The sequence below is a fragment of the Fulmarus glacialis genome, unplaced genomic scaffold, assembly GCF_000690835.1.
Source record: "Fulmarus glacialis isolate BGI_N327 unplaced genomic scaffold, ASM69083v1 Scaffold31049, whole genome shotgun sequence".
Taxonomy (NCBI): domain Eukaryota; kingdom Metazoa; phylum Chordata; class Aves; order Procellariiformes; family Procellariidae; genus Fulmarus; species Fulmarus glacialis.
The window spans coordinates 1-20,811 of NW_009231874.1; the positions used below are offsets into that span (position 1 = coordinate 1).

A 20,811-nucleotide genomic window follows, 5' to 3' on the forward strand; every position below is an offset into this window, starting at 1 on the left:
CCTGTCCGGGGAGGGACGGCCCCAGCCCCTCACGGCCCGGGAACCTGTCCGGCCGTCCCCTGCGCAGCGGGCCGGTGCCGCGGCTCTGAGGGGAAGCGTTAAGGCGCTTAGTGCCTCGCGGCCGAGGCGCTGGTAACGGGAGCGATCTGCGTGACGAAGCCAGGGGTTAACAGACCTCTCTCTTGGGAGGGCCTCGGGAAGGGGGCTGGAAAGCGGCGTAGGGGGATGAGGTATTCAAAACACCCTGTTTCAGCGGTGTGGGAGGACCGCCTCTACCATCCGTTAGGGTGGCCGAGGCGTACGGCTTTCGGACCCAGCCGGTCCGTTCCCTCAAGTCGGGGAAGCTCCCCATCGCGCCGGCAAGGAGCGGGAGGGAACGGCGCCTTTGTGCCCGCTCCTGGGGGACCGCGCCAGAACCCGAGCCCCTCCCGCGGCCCCGTCGCCTCCCGCCGACACAAAGTGTCTGCAAAGAATAGGTGCTAGGCCCGGCTTAGCTGCCGTATGCCGCTTGAACGTCTGGAATTACAGTTTCGGGCGCTTCTGTGCCGCTGTGTTAATTAGAAACTTGCTTGCGAGCTTTAGATGTGTTAGGGGTTTTTTTGTTTGGTTGTTGTCTTTTTTTTTTAAGATAACCGTTATTTTGAACATCGATTTTTCATGTTAGATTTCTCAAATTAATGCATGGAAGAAAGAAAACTGTTTGGGTACTTTACCCTCTTACACCTAAACACTGCCAACTTTTTTTCTTTTTTTTAAACCCTTATAATAACATTTGTTCCACTTTAAAATGTGGACTGTTTTGCATGGAAGCACAATTAAAGACTGTTTTCAGAATACAGCCCCTCTTTGTGATCAGTGCTGGCCTTCAGGGAGACTTGTTTAGCATTTTTTGTAGCACACAGTTTATATTGTTGGATTATTAAGTTCTTGAGGGAGGAGTACTGCTATGTGTAACAATATAGAGTAGCATCTTCAGCATGAAGATTTACTTTGTAACGTGCAAATCCAAATTTTCCAATATCAATAATAAAAATATACCCTTTTCAAGACCTGTTGATTTCTTCATATTAAGTAACTTCTCACAAAGGTAGAAAGCTTGGGGTGTGAAAGACCATCTGGACCAACAGTAAATACAGTGTTATAATTAAGTACAATTGTCCTTGTTATTAATGTAAAAATCTTACCATTATCAGATTACTTAATATTTCAGATTCCCCCTTCTCTCTCTCTCATTTTGCAGAGATGGACTCAAGCTTGAAACTGAAGTGTTGGATGGAAAGCCTAGGCTAATTTTAGCTTCTTCTGGTATTTCTTTTAATCATTTGTCTCAAGTAATCTTTAAAGCTTTTTGAAGTTAAACTTAAGATCCAAGCAATATGAAGCACAGCTCTATTGAAATATTTTTCAAATTAGGAAGAATAGTTGTGCATTGTTATTTACACATCCTCTTACCCACCACCTTGTCACTGGTCCAGGTTGATACTGAACTTCTGAGTAGTCTGTCCACTGGTGAACAGCTGGCAAATAGTCTTGACTCTTTACAGCTTGTCTCTCCATTCATAAAAAAAAGTGAAGTACTATTATGTATTGACTGACATAACTTGAGAATTTCTGTAACTTTATAGGACCTTACTTACCGAGGAGAGAGACCTAATAACTCTCTGCTTAATTTACACAGAATTAACTCATTACAGTCACATTTCTGACTTTAAAGCAGCTTTGGCTGTTGACGTTTATAATTTTCAGTAAGAAGTTTATTTACGCCAGATCTCATTACTACCATCTGAGGTCGACTTTTCCAGTGTATGTTCATAATTAAGCTTTAATAAATTCTGTTTTTGTGATTTGTCAGACATATGTTTCTATACAAGCACAAGTCCACTTTCCCTAGCTGTTCTACATAGCAGTCAGGATACAAAAATTCTCCATTTAATGCCCTTTAAATTATATTTCATTTTCTGCATTTACAAGACAGCTGTCTAATGAGGCATTATGGGATATTTTGAGTCAGTAAAGAATACCTGTCTACAGGAAACAAAACCTTGCAACACCTCTAAAACAGCAGTGCTACAGCTTTCACTTTTTCCAACTATCAGTAACATCAGCTGGATAGGAGCAGTGTACATTCCAGAGTGCTCTAAGATAAAGCATTACCTTTGACTTTGAACTAGCCTTGAACAAGCAGTCGTCTTCAGGAATTAACATCTTTTTACAACTGATACAAACAGCACTTCACTGAATTGAGTTGTGTCAAAAATTGCATCAAATCATATTACTTCTGAATTTCAGTTTTCTGCACTGTCAAATACTGCTTTTAGGGGCTAAAGTAGGATTATTCTGTAGTAGCTTAAGCTGCTACTTGAGATAGTTGTTTCTCTTTTACACAGAAAAAAACCAAAGAAAATAACCCATAAGCAGCACTTTGGAGTTCCCCATTATGTATCTCCCTACTGTGATGGCAAAGATCCTATTTATGTTTCTTTCTCCTTTCAACAGAGAAGTTGGGTTTGCATAGCACGTAGAATCCCACCTTATTTAATTTCTGAATAGCCAGAAAGAAGTCAAAAAGGACTTTTACCTACTCAGATAAGTGTTGAATGCTTGAGAACCCAGTGATAAAGACGGCCGCAGAACACCCTTACTACTGACACATTATCGAGATGGTTCAGGATTTAATGCCTGTCTCTATAAGACAACAATTTAGCATACTCCTGAGTTTTAAAATGTTCATCTACCTTGGAAACTATTAATAGTGTAGTTTTGCAGACTTCAAGAACAGTGTTCCCCAATGTCTTTAATTGGTAATGCAAAAAAAAAAAGTATACGTGCTACCAGTGCAAAATGTGCAACAACAAATGTGCCGGAGCAATAATTGCACGGTGCAGCTGAAGAAGCCTTATTTCCAACAGATGTATTCCACTAAAATATCACCCCTATTATTTTCTCCCCCTTTTCCATTAGCCATATATGCAGGATTTCTTGTGAGTACCACATTCCCTCTATTAATCAATATTATTATATTCTTTATTAATAAGTATTATATTAAACATAGTACTTAATATTATTTTTGAGACCACTACACCTCTGTGCGTCCTCTAGGATTTGCGAGAAAAGACTGAAGAGTATTTCAGGGCATAGGTAAGGGGCACAGTAATGGATGGTGTGATGATGCAAGTATTGTTTCTTTAGGCTGTCAGTGATGGAGACAGATAACATCATGTAGTAAGATGGGGTTGGATGGAGGGACTATCCTGGAAGGATGTGACACACAAAGCAAACTGAAAAATCACAAAAACCAAAGAATTAAAAATAAGCCATTACCACAGGGCTCTCCGAGAAACAGAAAGAATAGGAGGGAAGGATCAGAGTCTCACAATAATTTTAGTAGATCTGCGTAAAACTGGAAATAGTTACTGAAATATATCTATCTAATTTTTTTTCCAACATTTGAAGTGTGTATACTGAAATCCAAAAAAAAAAAAAAAAGTAGAAGAATATTATTGGGGCAAATGTTATGGGGAAAGTACTTTCCCCCTGCCTTACAAAAATCAGATAAATGTAACAGTTTATTAATTTCTCAAGATTGTTTTTCAGGATGAAGTTGTTATTAAATACTTCTCTCATATGTTTGCATTTGTTTCCCAAAAGATAAATCAAAGCCTGCAATGAAGGTAAGTGGAAAAATGACTTTTTTGGCTAAAGCACACAAATTAACTAGTTAATTTGTTAACACAGAAATTTGAGAACACATTTGAACTGTCTAAATACTTCTAATCAATGATGTTTATGAAAGATAAATATGTATTTCTCAGGTTCATAATAGCTGTTAAAAAGGATTAATTAAAAGTTCTATGACTACTTTTACTGTTGCAAAATGCTTTACCTTACTTTGCCAAGAAGTTACAGCAGCACAGGGAATCATCTAAATCAGAACTTTCAGAGACCTTAAAGGGATTCTGGTAAAACAGGGATCTGAAGTGTGTTTAAGTTCCAAATTAGTCGTATAGGTTGTCTTTCTCTGAGTAAACTGGAATGCAGTGGGTTGGGGACGGAAAGAAAGCAGAAAAAGGTCTCAATACATATGAGATAATTACAAGTGTACATCAAGGACCTTAAAAAGGATGAAACTGTAGTACAGAATGGAAAAATCAAGATTGAAATAATACTGGCTGTATGGTGAAAACAGTATTCTGAAGCCAGGCTTCAGAAACACCAAGGAAAAGCAGAATTAATGTTTATTAATTTTTTAAATGTTATGCTACATGAAGTTATTTTTCATACTGCCATTTTTAAATATTCAAATTTAGGTGCTGAATTCTCTTCCAAGGTATTCCTAGTACCTATGAAGATATTTCATTATTCATTTATACTGAGTTAGTTTCTATTGATATAACAGAGATGAAGAATGACACTTATTTTACTTGTTGCTTCAATCTTGTTTTTGTTTGTTACCCATGCAAATTTATTTCCTTATTTAACATATGGTGAAATCTTACTGCTTTAACAGATGGGTAATAAAGCCAGAGCATCTAAACAGGCATTGAGAATAAGGCATACTGGGCATGTTCTGAGGTCAACACAAAATGCTTGTATCAAGCAGGAAAACTTATCAAAACCAAGGAGTGAATCAAGCTTATCAATGACAAAAGGTGAAAAACTGCAAGTTACTAAACACTCCTCAAATGAAGCTGCAACTAAAGATCGCTCTTTGATTTTCCAAAGAGATAGCACAAATGGATATCCTTATGCAGAGAATCCTAATATTGTTAAAAACAGTAAACAGAAACCTCAAAACCCATGTGTATCAGCTGAAGACCTAAGAAGTTTGGTGTGTTTAACACAAGAACAGCTTCAACAGATTTTGATGACTGTAAAAGAAGGAACTAGAAGCATCTCTGAGACTCATAATGAAAAGCTAGAGGAAATGGGTAAGATACCGACAGTTGAATAAGTTAGTTTCATGGAAACAGAGCAAAATGTGAAAGCTTAACTTCAAGTTCATAACTTAAGTTTATTTGCAGGTTGCAGAGATATTACTCTTACGTTTAATGGTCTCAGACAAAATACTGTTTGCTGTTATGGATGTGAAATTGCCTGTTACTGTTAGGAACCAACCATTTGATAATTTTAACAGTAAAAATTAAGGATTGCTTCATAGTATTCCATAGCGGATAGTATTCCAGTACTTTGAAGAGCAAAACAGCAAGCAATTCTGTCAATATTTCATGCAAAAAAGGAACCATTTTACATTGGGGGAAAAAGCATAGCAGAACTGCACTGTACCATTACCATTAGGAGTTTGAAAAAAAGCAATATCTCAAAGAGATAGGCCTTCCTGGTTTTGTGAAGAGTTCAGGTCTTGCTATGTGTCTCAAGAGCAGTAGTGCCATTTTCCTCTGGCCTACTATAATATTACTGTTGAATAGTTTTGGGTTTTTTTTCCAATTCTTCTACTCAGAAGCATAAGAACTATTGCATATCTTCTTGTATTACGTCCTTAATCCTGTGTCTGGACCTATGGAGGTGGTCCGCTCTTTGCCACCAAGAACAAGACACAGTGCAATTAAGTAATTAAGAGTCCCAAAGTCTGAGCTCTTAGCCAAGACTAGTGTTTACTGTAAGTCTAGCATTCTAAAAATACCCTGTGACATTGTAACTTACGTGCCTTAAACATACAAGCAGGGCTGAAAACAGTTTCGTTAAATAGGGGAATTTGCAAATTTCTGCTGTTCTTAAAGAATTTACTCAATGCTGAAGAAAGTTTAGTGGTCATATATATATTTGTATATATTTATATTCTACCACAGCTACTAATGAGGCATCAGAGGAAAACATTATAGTGTTGCTCCAAAAAGCTTGTGAAGTTTCATCTGTTCCAGATGAAGCTAACTCTGATTCAAGCAGGAAACAAGAAGCATATCTGCAGCCAGGACAGAAAGTTATGTACGTAGATCTGTGTTATTGTCTCTACAAAAATTGTATCTCCAATAAAGATTTGTATTTTAATTCTTAGTCACAGTAAGAATCTTTATAAATGCTAATTGAAAAGTTACCTTTAAAATTAACAGATTAGCTTTTTAGGTAATTTTTTTTTTCCCCTCCTTTTCTCTAGAAAGGATTCGTGGAAACCTGCTGACATGCTTAGTACCTTGGGTGAAAGAGAAGGGGAGAAAGCCTTATTAGAATGTAGAAAGACCCAATGGAAGAAGGAATTAGGTACTTACGATATACAGAATATATTTTTGATCAATGTATTACACTCAGGATACCAATAAACTTTGTGTTCCTTATGCTTTTTTAAATTTACTTATATCAGTGCAGTTGCTACAAATTGCAAAGTATGTAGTTTCATTAGTCTCCAAGACAGGTTAAGATTCTTGAATTTCAAAATTTTATGCAAAGATTATCTATAATTTCTTGCAAAAATGCTTCTTAACCAAATAAATATTATCACAAATAAATATATTCAGTTATGCTTCATATTTTAGGAGTTACTTGCCACCAGTTTTGTCACAGTCTGCCAGTAGTTGATAGCCATTATCATTAACAAATTCATTTGTTTTTAATGGGAAAAGCATCAGCCTAATCTACAAGCATGACTGAATATATCAAATTGCAGTTTGAAATTGAAAGTTTGCAGTCCTGCCCCATCACCAACCAAGGGGAATCTCTGTAGAAGAATAAAAATGTTTAACGCAGTAGTAAATTCTCTCTGACAAATTAAGCCTTTTATGATTCACATGCAGGAGTGTTGTGTTTTGTTTTCAACTTGGGTGTATACCATCTGGTTTCAGGGTTTGATTCTGCATTGTCAGTAGCTTCCATGTATAGCTCCGTTGGTTTTAATAATATTACAGTCGTCCAAGACTGGTATAATAAAATGGAGAAAAATTATATAGTTGGTTATTTCTGTTAGTTTTCCCTCTTCCCCTGGGACATTGTTAAGCCTTCAGTGTTTTGTAGTCTTCTCAGAGAGATTCCTAATTACCTCTACATCTCTGGGCAGAGACTCTGCTGCCATCGTCTTAAGAGCAAAGTCATGTTTAGACTGATTAATCAAACAATGGTGACTTACTCTTGTAGTCCATTTTACAATCAAAATTGCAGGGTAGACATGCACTGCTGCCGCTTTTTTTTTTTTTTTTTTTTTTTTAAAAAAACCTGCTATACGTCTGTATTAGGAACTCTTACTAGAGCTTGTTTTTTTGAAGATGAACAGGTAGCACTGAAGAAGAAACTGAAAGAAACTTTGGAGGGAGAGGTGGGTTATTTCTGGGCAAAACCTGGCAATAATAAAGCCCATAAAGAGAAAGTGGAAACAGCTGACCCAGATAAGGTAAGGCTATCAATAAACACAAAAGAGCACACAGTTTTCACAGCACTGTTCCAGAACTGTTCAACTTTTAATTCATACAAGATTTTCTTTTCTGTACAAATCCAGTAGAATCCAATCTCAGTGGTCACTTTAAGGTCTTCCACGGCATGAAATTCTGCAGCTCCCTGTTTCACACTTACCTATTGCTCCAATTTGTAGCTTCACAAGTTAAGATCTTGGTAGCATGAACAACCAATTCCTGTCCTTCCATGTTGATTCCTAGCTAAAAGTTATAAATCTTTTCCAGTTCTGTTGTGAAAAGTAGTCTTAAATGTAATTCCTGGGTATATAATTATTTACATTGTTCATGAGCTCTCACATATATTTGATTGCTTAGATAATAAGCATAGCAATTTGACTTTTACTCTAACCTGCCTTTTAAAAAGTCAGCTGTCACTCTGAAAACGCTATGTCAGATAAATATATTATACTTGGATGAGACTGCTTTGCCAGTGAAATTGATTTGCTATTAAACAGAAGTTAGGGTCGTAAATTGCTTTTTTTGTGGCATATTCAGCATTCCTAGAAAAGTTACCACTCTGCCCCAGAAGAATTTGTTTCAGTCTACATAATTAAGAAATACTGGATATGAGGTGCTTAGTTACAAGTTTTGGCTGAAGTTTTAACCAATAGCAGCTTCTAGAAGTATAATTTACTTGTTTATTATATGATTAAGGCTATTTAATACAAACAAAACAGGTGAGCTAAATAAATCAAGTCTTAAACAACAGTGGTCACTTTATTTGCAGACAGTGTTTCCAGCTGACTCAATTATTGCTACTGAGGAAAACTGTGTCTGTACAACTGCCTTAACCACAGAGGCTAATAAAGTTCCACTGAATGTTTCAAGTGCTCCAGTTGGGCAGTCCTGTGATTTCAGTTCTTCTGACTTACCAGCTGTCAACTGCACAGCATTTGTTTTAGGGGTAAGATTTTAATTTTTTTTTTTTTTTTTTTTACTTACTTATTGACAACAGATGTATATCTTCAGTAGTTCTTTTAAACCAGAAGAATTCAGTAGACCTTTTTGCTTTATCTGGAGAATTGTGTCTGAATGAATGTTTATCAAAATATTGATGCTTTGAAGACTGAGCATTTTCAAGGCTGATATGAGGAACAGTACTAGAGGTGTGAGCTGAAGTGTTACTTAGCTTTTAAGTAGGTGTTAAAGAAATAGAGAAGTGGGAACCTATCAGAAATAGAAGACTTTAAAATACATTGATGGCAGAAGGTTCAAGAAGTAGTTTTTGAGTTATTGCTAGTAGGCACTGATTGAAGAGTCAGATAGCATTGGAAGTTCTCAGTGCCACTGGAGTTGGAAGAAGCAGGAACAGAAGATGGTATCTAGAATTTACTTGAGATCACTACTAATTAGATCACGGTACTGAATCTACCTGGAACACAGACTAAGCAGTGAACCATAGAAAGAAGGAAGGGATTTTTATTCATGATACGTATAAGTAAGGTTTTTTGGAGTGAGAGGCTAATTGTTCAAGTTAGAATAGTATTCAAAGACGGACTTATCTTTCTAACAACTGAATCATTTTTATGGAGCAATCAGACACTTGCTACAGTTACAAATTTACATTCATTTTTTCGTGCAAGAGAACAGCCCAGTTATGCCTAGCAACTGAAGGCAAAGTCTTCTGCCAAGTCTTTATTGTGTGGCTAGACAAGGTACTGAATTTTTTGTACAAGGAAGAGACTAGCACTTATCTTATTTCAGGAAGCTGTGCCACAGGAACGACCTTTTAGTGCTTTGAAGCATGAGCAACAGAAGAAGTGGCTTGAAGAGCTAGACAAACAGAAAGAAGAAGCTAAGCTACGAAAAATAGAAGAAAACCTTCATTTATCAAAGGTATCTGTGGTTTAGAGGGACTTTCTGGAATAAGAGAAGTTTTTCCTCTTCATTTTTGTCCTAAGAAATAGAAGATGAAATCGTAGACCTAATGAAGTAGCGACAAAGATGTAATTACCTGCAGCACATCCAGGTTTTCACCATAAGTCCATAGGACAGTCTCATTGAACATTCAGCCAGTAGCTGTTCCAATATTTCAGTGGCAGAGAACAGACTACTATGTGTCTGGTGTGATGTGTTAGAGTGTTTGCTGCAGAGATGGAAACAGTGATATTACTATACTTTTTTTTCTTTCCCACCATTGTGTGAAAGCACTATGGTTTGGAAGGTGTTGCAGAGACACTGGCCAGACACTTTGTAAAGAAGCATTTTCTGTAGACTACGAAAGGAGATGAGAAAAGAGAAGGCAAGTTATAGACAACTACAATGTGTCACAGTGGTGTTCTAATCCTGTTTCTAGAAATACTATTTTGGTATGCATATATATGCACGCACATACACTCTTATGAAACTTTTTAAAATACTTGTACTCCAAAAAGTATTGAAGAAAATAGCCTTACCTTTTTCACACTTCGGTTTTTCCAGGCTGTTGAATGTAGATCTCTTATGCTGGATCTAGAAGGAGACTGTGGCCAGTGTAATTGCTTTGCAGGTGGAATACCTGAAGAGACTTTTAATACTGTCACTATTGGCCAATTTGGTCAATGTATCTTTTACCCCTGGAGGTTCTTCATACAGAAGCTGACTTCTTTCCTTTACATGTTGCTATTTCTACTCTATTAGTAGCTTTAAGGTCAGTGGAATACTCTGCATTCTTATACAGCCTGATGCTGACATTCTTTTGAAGTGAAGAAACATGCAGTGAGATTGTACTATTGCTAGAATCCAGATTTCCAAATTACTGTACTCAGTTTTAACCCCAGGATTATATCTTTCACCATGCACGAGATGTATTCACACCATGAGATGTTCTGTATTATTAGTGAACAAGAACCTTAGTTACCAAAACTTGATTGAGATGAATGTTCATAGTCTGTGGCCTTCTGGATTAAAAAATTTTACTCTCAACTGAAGCATTTACAGTAATTACACAATTCCTAGATAGAAATTCTTCATTTTCATTCTGCAGTTTCTAGTACTAGAAGAGAGCTTTCCTACCCATGCTCCAAAAAAAACCCTTGTTGCCAAGGTTGGTTACATACTTACACACAACACAAGTATTTTCATTGTTGAAGGAATCAAATTTCCTTTGTAAATTGAGCTTTTTAACTGTGAAGGGAACGCAGCTGTGAAAGGCTCCTTCATTAGCTGCCTTGGTTTTTAATTTGATAGCTGTGCTGTGGGAAGATGGTTGCAGTCACCAGTGAGTAACTTAACAGTAATCTCACTTCCAGCCTCTTTCTGAAAGGAAGTTAAAGTGCACTTAATCTCGTTTTCTTCAACATCTTTTTTTTCAGGTCTTGTGGTATACTCTTAACCCTTTGGCATATTGCACTACAGACTTGCATAAGAATAAAGTAGATTTTCTAACTACTCTGACCTGCTTCTACATCACAGAGTATTCAAAGGGAACAAAACTTGGGGAACAGGAGGAAAATAATTTGGATACTTAGTATTTGAACTATGATTTTCTTGCTTCTTTTAAAATAGGTGTGAAACTTTTCTGACACAAGGGAATTTTTGTTTAAGGAAGGGACTCCCAGAGATCTTATTAGATTAGATTATGTTGGGTTCTTTCCTGCAGAATGCAAGTTTTGAGGCAGCTGTTCTCCAGTCCCTGCAGAGAAACAGTTGTTCTTTTAGTCAGAAGAGAAAACCTTCTCAGTACCTATAGCAAAACCAAAGGCCCCTTAGGTAAAAATCTTTTGTTAATGGAAAAAAATCTTAGATTGGAGTGTCCCAATTGCCAACACTGAACCAAAAAGGTAAGCCTGGGTGGTACAGAAGAGAGACTTAAACACAGTATGTCACCTCTACAAAAGTTTTAGGTACTTTGCTAGGATAGCAGTGGTGGCTGCTGCGGGTGGAAGAGATTTTGAAAGAAGGCTTATTTTATATTGCGCCTGTCTAGCTGAAAATAGTAAGTTAGAGATTAATATCTCTGCCCAAAGCACATTAATTCTGCTACTATCCAGAATTAAAATGGGGGGGTAAATGTAGGACAGTGTAAAAGATGCCACTTGTTCATGTTACTAGAGAGAGAATAGATATACAACAGGAGGAAGTATGGCAGAATGGACAGGGTACTGACCTCTCAGTCAAGCAGTTCCCAGAACTATTAGAAAAATTATGGAATGAAATAGTAATATAAATTGAAAAAGCAATACCAAAAGGTCTGAATCCATGTTAACTTACTTTTTTATTTTCCAATTTCTTTTTTCGCTTTCTAATTTTGTGGGGTTTTTTTCCTGAAAATATAGTAGCAATATGTTTTTGCTGACCAAGTATATGGATCAGTAGTAATAATTTCTGATCTGACTTGCATTTTAAGCAACAGAGACTTCTGTTTTCCCATTTAGGGAATTAACTACTATCTGTATTGTAGCCCCATAACAGAGCTTTTCAAATGTTCCTGTTTTACAAAATGTGTATTGTCTGTTTTGTTAACCATACTTTACAGAAACAGTGTAATTGAGCGCATTTCCATTTTTTTGTTCATATTTACTTAGGCTGAAGAGCATGACAGATGGGCAATGCATTTTGATTCTTTAAAGAACCACCTTAATGCTAATGCACAACACCCCTTAAATGGAATGTACAAAAAGCAGCCTGAAAGTCTTTGCCTGTCACCTGACCCTAAGGAGCTGACTGCTTTTATTCACCCTTTTTCACCTGCAGCTTTAGGCAACTTCATGCCCTCAAAGGTGGGAAATGCAGAAAAAGCTGCTAAAAACAGTGCTTTGGAACACAGTCAGAAAGTCAGGTGAGTGAGCTTTGTCAGGATAATCATCTTCCCAGCCAGTACATTTCTGATACCTCCTCAGAAATAAAAAAAAAAAATTTGAATAAGATTCTTTAAATCTGGTCTTTGGATCTTACTCATTTGGCTTTTGCTTTTTTCAGAAATACCTGTTGTTTCACTGTTGAAAGACACAAGTGCTTCCATTGTTCATTAATAAAATTTACTGCAAATAACCTTACTTTGTCCCTTAGGAAAATGAATTTCATAATTGTAAATTAATACAATGGGATAACTTCAATATGAAAATATTATTTGAAATCTAACTGATTCTAAATAAGAAAGGCTTTAGGATTATTTTTTTAGGATTAAAAACATTTAGAATCATAGAATCATAGAATCATTAAGGTTGGAAAAGACCTCTAAGATCATCGAGTCTAACTGTTAACCCAACACCACCATGCCCACTAAACCATGTCCCTAAGCGCCTCATCTACACGTCTTTTAAATACCTCCAGGGATGGTGACTCTACCACTTCCCTGGGCAGCCTGTTCCAAGGCCTGACCACTCTTTCAGTAAAGAAATTTTTCCTAATGTCCGGTCTAAACCTCCCTCGGCGCAACTTGAGGCCATTTCCTCTCGTCCTCTCGCTGGTTACTTGGGAGAAGAGACCAACCCCCACCTCGCTACAACCTCCTTTCAGGTAGTTGTAGAGCGCGATGAGGTCTCCCCTCAGCCTCCTCTTCTCCAGGCTAAACAACCCCCGTTCCCTCAGCCGCTCCTGAACATTTACATGTTTCTTTATTCATAGTTTCCTCCGTTCAATGACAGCTCTTCTGGACCCTGCACAGATTGAAGAGAGAGAGAGGCGGCGGCAGAAACAGTTAGAACATCAGGTAAAACATTCTGTTTTACTATCACTATTTTAATGAGAAGAAAGGATGAAAGGTAGTGTTGTCACATGAATAAAGCATGAGATTTAATACCAGAATCCAGTGAATTACTTGACTTTTATGCTTCAGATTACATGTTTACAGTTTTTTAATGGTATTTCATTCAGTTAGAGTTACTATTTTCTTTTAATATTTGTACAGAGATGATTGCATTTCTGTAACTGAATTCTTGCCTTAAAAAACATACAGTGCAGTCTTTAGAGCTCTAGTAGGTTTGTGTGCATTTTTCTTCAGTCTTCACTGTCATCAAGAGGACTGATATTTACAGGTACTCCATGAATCTTTAAATTTTTATCTACTTTACTGTCATTTACATTACTTCTGTGGCACTCTAACTGAATGTATATCTGCATGATGATGTCTCTAGCACAGTATAAAGAAGTCTTAGCATAAATGTAATGAGCCTGTTCTGGTCAAACTGTTACTCTGCTAGATCAAAATACTAGCTCACAGTACTCAAGGTAAAAATTTCTTTACAAGAAAAATAAAAGCATTTTTGAAAACAGAAAAAGCTGCTGAGTATTTCAAACTGCTTTATTGGGCTGGTGGTTATTTTGCCCCCCCCCTACCCCCCAAGAAAAAGGAAGGCAGCTACCTCTCTTGTGAGAAATTAAAAGAAACTGTCTTGATTTTTTTTTTTGTTATTTGTCCAAATCCAATTATTATACACGTATATGGAAGTACATTAATATATAGATTATAATACCTTTAACGTTATATCTTTTAATTTTCCTTTTTTTCTGATATTACTAGAAAGCAATAATGGCTCAGGTAGAAGAAAAACGGAAGAAGAAACAACTGGAGGAAGAGCAGAGAAAATGGGAAGAACAAGAGGAAGAACAGCGCCTAGCACGAGAAAACGAACAAATGCAGAAACAGTTTGAAGAAGATATGCTGAAACAAAAACAAAAGGAGGTGGGTTTTTGCATTTTCTTTAGTGCAGATAGTCTGTAATAATACTGGGGTTTGAGGAAAATGGTTCTTGTTCTTCACGTTCAAAATGGTGTTGCCTCATCATTTTGAAAATTAAAACTATCTGAAATTTAGACATTTGAAACCAAAATCTGTTTCCTCAATTAATAAACTTACAACACTATACGAGTTTAAGGCAGGTTTCTTTTTTTGGACAAGGGCCTTATCAGGAAGAGAAATGGGTAAGAACTGGCAAAAATGGAATTGTAGTTTTAAATAATGCAGAAACATGCATTTTTAAATGCGAATTTTAAATACAAAAAAATACTTCAAAGTATGTGATCCAATTATTGTTGTTGGTAACTTGATACTTTTAAGATACTTCAGTACAATGAACTTTATCTGACTGGACGTGCTTTCACTCTGGATTAAAGACTTGTCAGAATATATTCTAGAAAAGTCATTTTAAAAGTCATTCGTGTTCTAGAGCTTTCTTCTCTATAACTATTGCTGAGCTTTACATACTCCTTTCATATGGAAGTTAAATCAAAAGTAACATTTTGACCTTTGGTAAGTACAAATTTTGCATTTTTATACATTCTTACCTGTTACAGAAGAGTCTGTAGAAGGTTAAAAGCCTTGTCTGATGTTTTATTCTTCCTTTTGGCACAGTAGCAGCTATTACTGTTTGCTTCATATCTGGAACAGTAGCAGAATTCCATGATGTCATAAGACAGTGTGATTCCAAAAACACACCCTCCTCTAAAACCTGCAGAAATATGGATCCCTGATTTCTCTGCATTTTCTGGATGGAAACATATAGCATCTGTCTGCAGATGCTAGAACAAACTGGTAAAAAATTGGGAAAGTCATCTTTCTCTGTAATTGCTCAGCCCCTTCAAAACATGTTATGCTATCAGTTGTTCTTCTTTCCACCTGCAAATGCAGTAGGAAGTGGGGATGAGATGGTAATAGCAGTTTGGAAAGGAGATTTTCCTTGGCCTGCACCTTTCCCTGCACCTTGAACCTTCTGAGTCTGGAAACTGTAACCCTCATATTTAGGGATGTTCTGCCTTTGTTAGGGAGGCTTCTACTGTCTCCTTTCTGTGGAAGTAGGAGGAAGGTGGATTTTATTTAGGCTTCTTTTATTTTATTAAACTACATGATATAGGAAGTTATAGATGGCTGAAATCAGATGGCATTTAGGAAAAGATGAATTTATTAGAAAGAAGATAAATACCCAAATAACTTTGAGGATATAGATAGTCGCTTTTTAATGCTTGGATTGAACATCTTTCATTAGCACAGCAGAGGTTCTGAATTTATCTTTATAATCATAAAAGTTATATGTTACATATCGCATCTACTCAACTAGTTTTGTTTTTGTTTTAAAAAGAAAAGGCTTTACTCAAAGTAAGAATATATGTAAAACTTGAGGTTTATGTGGAGATTAAATAATCCTATTAATTTTATTCTCAAAATAAATGATCACGTATATTTACTTTTTTTTTGTTAAAAGGATCTTGTGACTCTTAAAACAAATGAGCTTTATCAGACAATGCAGAAAGCTCAAGAATTAGCACAGAGATTAAAACAAGAACAGCGCATTCGAGACTTGGCTCAGAAGGGACATGACATTTCAAAACTTCAGAAGAACCTTGGTAGTGGCAAGTACAAATCTTTTCATATTCAGTTTGCGTATTCCTTTGGTGTTTGCATGCAAGTTTTGGTTTTTGTTTTGGTTTGTTTTTTCCCTTCTGCATTTGGGTCAGAAATTGCTCCTTTGCTTCACGAAGCAAATTTCATTTCAGCTTATTTAAAGAGCCTGCCAAACAACTACCAGTGTTAATTAATATGGACAATATTGTATTTTAGTAAGCTTCAAATACTATATTACATAAAGGAAGAAATATAAAGATATTATGAGGAATGTATAGAGAATATTCAGACCTATGTGCTGTCGATTAGACTTCCAGTGAAAAAGGGAGAGTATTAGGATCTGAACCATAGTTCTCAGTCTTGCTTTGAGTTCTAAACCACAGTAGTCTGATAACTTGATAGCATGGTTTAAATGGAACATACGTTACTAAATTGAACAATTTTACTTATTTCTTTTTAGGTGATACAGCATTCAAAAATTGTAATGCTGACATTTCACATCAAAGTCATAATTTTTCTGATGACATTAAGAGCCGCATTGATGAGCAGACTTCTCCTCGGAAAGACACTGCTGTACAGACAGGTATGCAGCCCTTAAACTTAATTACTCTGATGTGCCTTAAGAAAGACAGTAGAACAGCATATTTTTGAAACTGAGCTATAGGGCCAAATCACTGGCATTCAGAATGGAATAAAACTAGAAAGAAATACTTGGATAGACACAGGCATATTGGGATATTACGATATATCACTGTTTTCTTCTAAATAAATTATATGTCTGTATAGTTGTTACTTACCAGTAACAACTTACCAGTAAATCACCCAGTCTGAAATACAGTGTTGACTTAGAGTCATGGTCACAAGCCGTGTAGGACTAAATTTATTAAGGCATTTAAACGTGTATTTATAGTTGTCTTCAGTGTGAGAGTTCACAGGTTTACATAATGTGGTTTGGTATCGAGCAGGGCTGGGCTCCTAATGAATCCTTGAAAATATTGGCAGAAACATTGTCAATAATCCTGGAATTAGAAAACTAGAGTCATTAGAAAATGAGAGTTTACATTCAGATTTTTAGAAAAGCTTTCTACAATTCTTGCTAAATACCCAGGCAGAATTGCGGGTCCATCTAGATAGAATACTTTCCAGTCTTTATCTTTGTTTTGTATCACACCGTTAAAAAACGCAGATCAAACTTAGTTTGCATTTATTAATGTTGTGGATGAAGTGTGAATGAGCAGATTCAGTGGAAACTTACAGTCACCTTCTGTCTTGTATTTAGAAATTTATTAGCTTCTTATCACTTGTGAAGTGGAAGCTTTATTTTATTTCTGTTTGCTTAAGCAACAATTAATATTTTGGGGTTTGACAGTGCTGGTAGAAATTTTACTGTGAATTTTGAGAGTTTACAAATTAAATAATGTTTTTGTGTATGCCCCTTAGTAAAGAAAGAAGCTGGATTGTTAGTAATTTAAAAATTAAACAAAATATTTCCACTGGCAGACAAGGATTAGGAAAGTAAGTTATTCCCAGTAGTGCTGTGAATATGACCAACCCACTGGCATGCTGAAAAACTAAATAGAAGCTGTGTTTTGCTCTTTACCATTGAGTACCATGACAGAAATAGAAGTCTACATTTTAAAGTAATGTAGTTTCATTTTACATAAATTATTTTGCTTTACAGTGACTTGATTTCATTCTCCAATCTTTTTTTTTTTCCCCTGCTCCTTACTGAGTTTGCTTCTACTGGTCCTATCTATCTTCCACATCAAGAAGAATAAAAAACAATATAAAACTGTAACAACCAATTTTTTAATAAAATCAGTAATGGTAGATTGATATGCATACAAAAGTCAAACAAGTAGTTTGAATAGCTTAGACTTGGAGTTAAAATATAATTTTTTTTTTTAGATGACTCTAATACTTCAGCATACACTGGGTCAACTGAGGAAAGAACTGTGTGGTGCGGATCGCCTGATATTTCCATAGAATATAAAGAAGCCTCTAGCAGCAAAAAATACCAGAAGGAAATGCAGTATATAGATAAAAATAAAATTTCAGGAAAAGAGAATGGTGGCATTTACAGTGATCTATATGAACAATATGCAAGAAAAGAAAGACAAACTAAGCCTTCAGAAAAATACAGCAAAAGACCTGACTGGAACATAAACAAGCCTGGGAAAAGATACATTCCGGCATCAGAAAGGTACCCTAAACAGCTACAAAAACAAAGGGAAGAAAACAAAGTAAGACGACAAATGGAGCTGCTTCAGTTGGTAGAAAGGAATACCCCTGGGAATCTCTGCCCAAAAAAGGGTGGTTATTCAGACAGGTCTCCTTCACCTCACGAAGAAATAAATATGAAGAATAAGGGACATAGAGTCAGAAAGGTAACTATTTAGTCTTTAACAACAATGATGTGTATTTTTAAGAGTCTTGTTCCACATGGTTTTGTCTGGATGGGAATTCAGTTATGCAGCTCAAGCATTTAGAATTTTCCTATTACTATCTTTTGTATAAGGAATGGTATTACAGCATTGTTTCGTTCTTCATGGTCAGAAGAATATATTCAGATTTTGTGACTTAGCTTTTACTGTTATTTCAATTTTCCAAAGTGTTTATTCTCTTTCATTTATTCATTATCATCGATTCATTATGTAAACAGAGAGCTTGATTGAAAGCAGTGTGCAGGATAGAATGACATCACTGACTTGCTCTTTTTTGTCCAGTCATTTTGTTGTGGTGATGGTTGAGGTATAGGAGTACCTGTTCGAGAAAACTTTTTATTTCTGCAAAGAATACGGATTACTGAGGATGTACTCCGTTGTCATAAAAATGCATCTTTTTTAATGGAGTAATTTCTTCTCCATTTGCAGTAAGCATGTATCGGTATAGCTTGTGGCTGTGGAAAAAAAACAATTTTCATTTAAAGAAAATACTATCAAATATATTCATGCCTTCTCTCTCTCTCTTGCTTGCTCGCTCTCTGTATGTATGTATATACATATGTATGCATAAACACCTCACTTTCTCACACCTTCCAGTAGAAAAAATCTGGTGTAGAAAAGGTGGCCACTTCAATTCTGTTTAGCCATTTGTTTACTGTGGCTACATATACATATTTTAGAAGCTGTGGGTGTTTAAAAAAAAGTATGAAAACACGTAACTGTTCACATAGGTATCTTTAAAGATTTATTCATTTGTTAAACTGAGTTTATTGGTTTAGTTGAGGTTAATGATAAATCTAAGTTTTGTGCTTACATTATGGAAAGGTAAATGTTCAAGAATTTCGTACCTGAGAAGTGGGGCAATGAATTCTAAGCAGATTTTTAAGATAAGTAAGCATTGTCTGATACCGTAAGAAGCATGGGATATGTTAATATTTTTCATTTAAATAGAAAATTTATACTGACTGTATCTAGAAACACGACCTTTCCTTTAATAATCATTGTCTTGGGCTGAATCTTTCAGGTTTATAAATGCAGTTTTCCAAGGTCATTGGAAAATATATACAGTATTTTTGATAGTGCTTAGAGCTGCCAAAGACATAGAAAATTGGAGCAAATCCTCCTTAATTTGTTTAATTTACTTCATAGACACTACAAGTCTCTCTAATGCAAGTCTTTGATAAATACCTTTCTCCTGAACCCAGGTCAAACAGTCCTTTTGGAATTTCAGAACAAACTCGTCTTGAAAAATGAAAGTTTTTAATATAAAAAACATGGACTTTTTAATTTTACTTTTGACTTTCTTGCTTTTCTCCTAGGAAGAACAATTACATAAGAACCATTTGAACGAAGAAAGGTACGTCAATACTCTGCATTAATGAAATGTATAAATACATTAATAGTGAAATATACGTGCTTTTCTTTCCTGATTTTTAATATTTTTTTAAAAGAATTTAGATGTCTCTGTCTACTATTAAAAATACACAAGACTAGACAAACTGCAGGTATAAAAGCAGAGTAAATGAACAAAAGTCCAGTACTCTGAGGATTCTTTGTCTCTACATTACTTAAGTATTGTTTGAGATGTTTTTTAAACTGAAATTGTTTCATACAGATCTGAATCACCACCTGTTCCAGCAGTTAAGAACAGATTACACCAAGTACAACAAAACCAGATACATGCTTCTAATTTCCTGGTGCATAACAACAATAGTAGAAGAGAGAAAAATACTAAGACAGATACACAGCAGAGGAGCTCCCCTCCTCCTGTTACAGAAGCTGGAAGACCTCCCTCTTCGCAATTTATTCCGTATGTTCGAACAAATGAAGTATATTATCTTGATCCAGATGCACCAGTGACTAGACCTTCAACACATGACCCACAGTATCGGCAGTTTAATGGTACTGAAATGTATTGTGAACTGATTGATGTAGAAGAGAAGAAATGTTACAGTGATTTAGTTTGAAGTGCTACAATTTATTCAATTTGGTATTTGTTTTTACTGAATTTTGCAGTAACCCATGTGTGTCACAGCACTGTACAGAAAGCCTATGCAACCAAATGATACTCTGTATTAAAAAAAAAAAAACAACACAGAAAAAGTTAAAAAAAATCAAAAAAGCAACAGAATTTCTTACTCTTTTATCTGTCTTTTTTGTCTGTTTACCTTTAATGAAGTACGATTGCAGTTCTCTGGTATTATTGTATATAGATTTAGGTTTAGGAATCTAAGTGTTGTAATCTAATAGCAATCAAAACCTGATTTTCACAAGCTGTGAAAATCTACTGCTTCAAAATTAAAACAAAATTGATAAAGAGTATTGTTAACTGATTTGATATACATTTACTTTTAGATTCTTACCAAACGCCACGACAGATTTTTAGCTCTGATCATGTTAGAGATCCTCTTCTAAATCCTGATGTAGTTAAAATCAGAGAGAGACAACAAGCAATTCTCAAAGGATTATCAGAATTACGCCAGGCAAGTAAAAAGTTACTGGATAAACATGTATGTATATATGTAGTAAAGTCAAAATGAACAATGCAAACTATTACATAGTCATAAGCATTAGTCTTTAATTCATTTTTCCATTCATACATGATATGATAAGTTTTGGGCTCTGTCCTCTACTTTTGTTCCCTCTTACTAATTTTGCTTTTCATGCATTACTTCCACCTTTGGACTGTCCTTAGACAGAGACTGGACTC

The 20,811-nt window shown here is 35.8% G+C and overlaps 1 protein-coding gene across 1 annotated transcript; it reads left to right on the forward strand.

The window, feature by feature from the left end:
• Positions 1-1,245: 1,245 nt before the first annotated feature.
• CCDC66 (coiled-coil domain containing 66) lies at positions 1,246-20,611 on the forward strand (the record flags this gene model as incomplete). The annotated part of the gene is made up of 17 exons (XM_009584724.1): positions 1,246-1,305; positions 3,649-3,671; positions 4,508-4,928; positions 5,808-5,943; positions 6,113-6,216; positions 7,212-7,336; positions 8,125-8,301; positions 9,102-9,233; positions 11,903-12,156; positions 12,945-13,029; positions 13,840-14,001; positions 15,518-15,665; positions 16,118-16,240; positions 17,566-18,044; positions 19,421-19,458; positions 19,717-20,003; positions 20,457-20,611. Coding segments are annotated over exons 2-17 (2,832 nt in total), but the record flags the coding sequence as incomplete, so codon positions are not given.
• Positions 20,612-20,811: the final 200 nt, after the last annotated feature.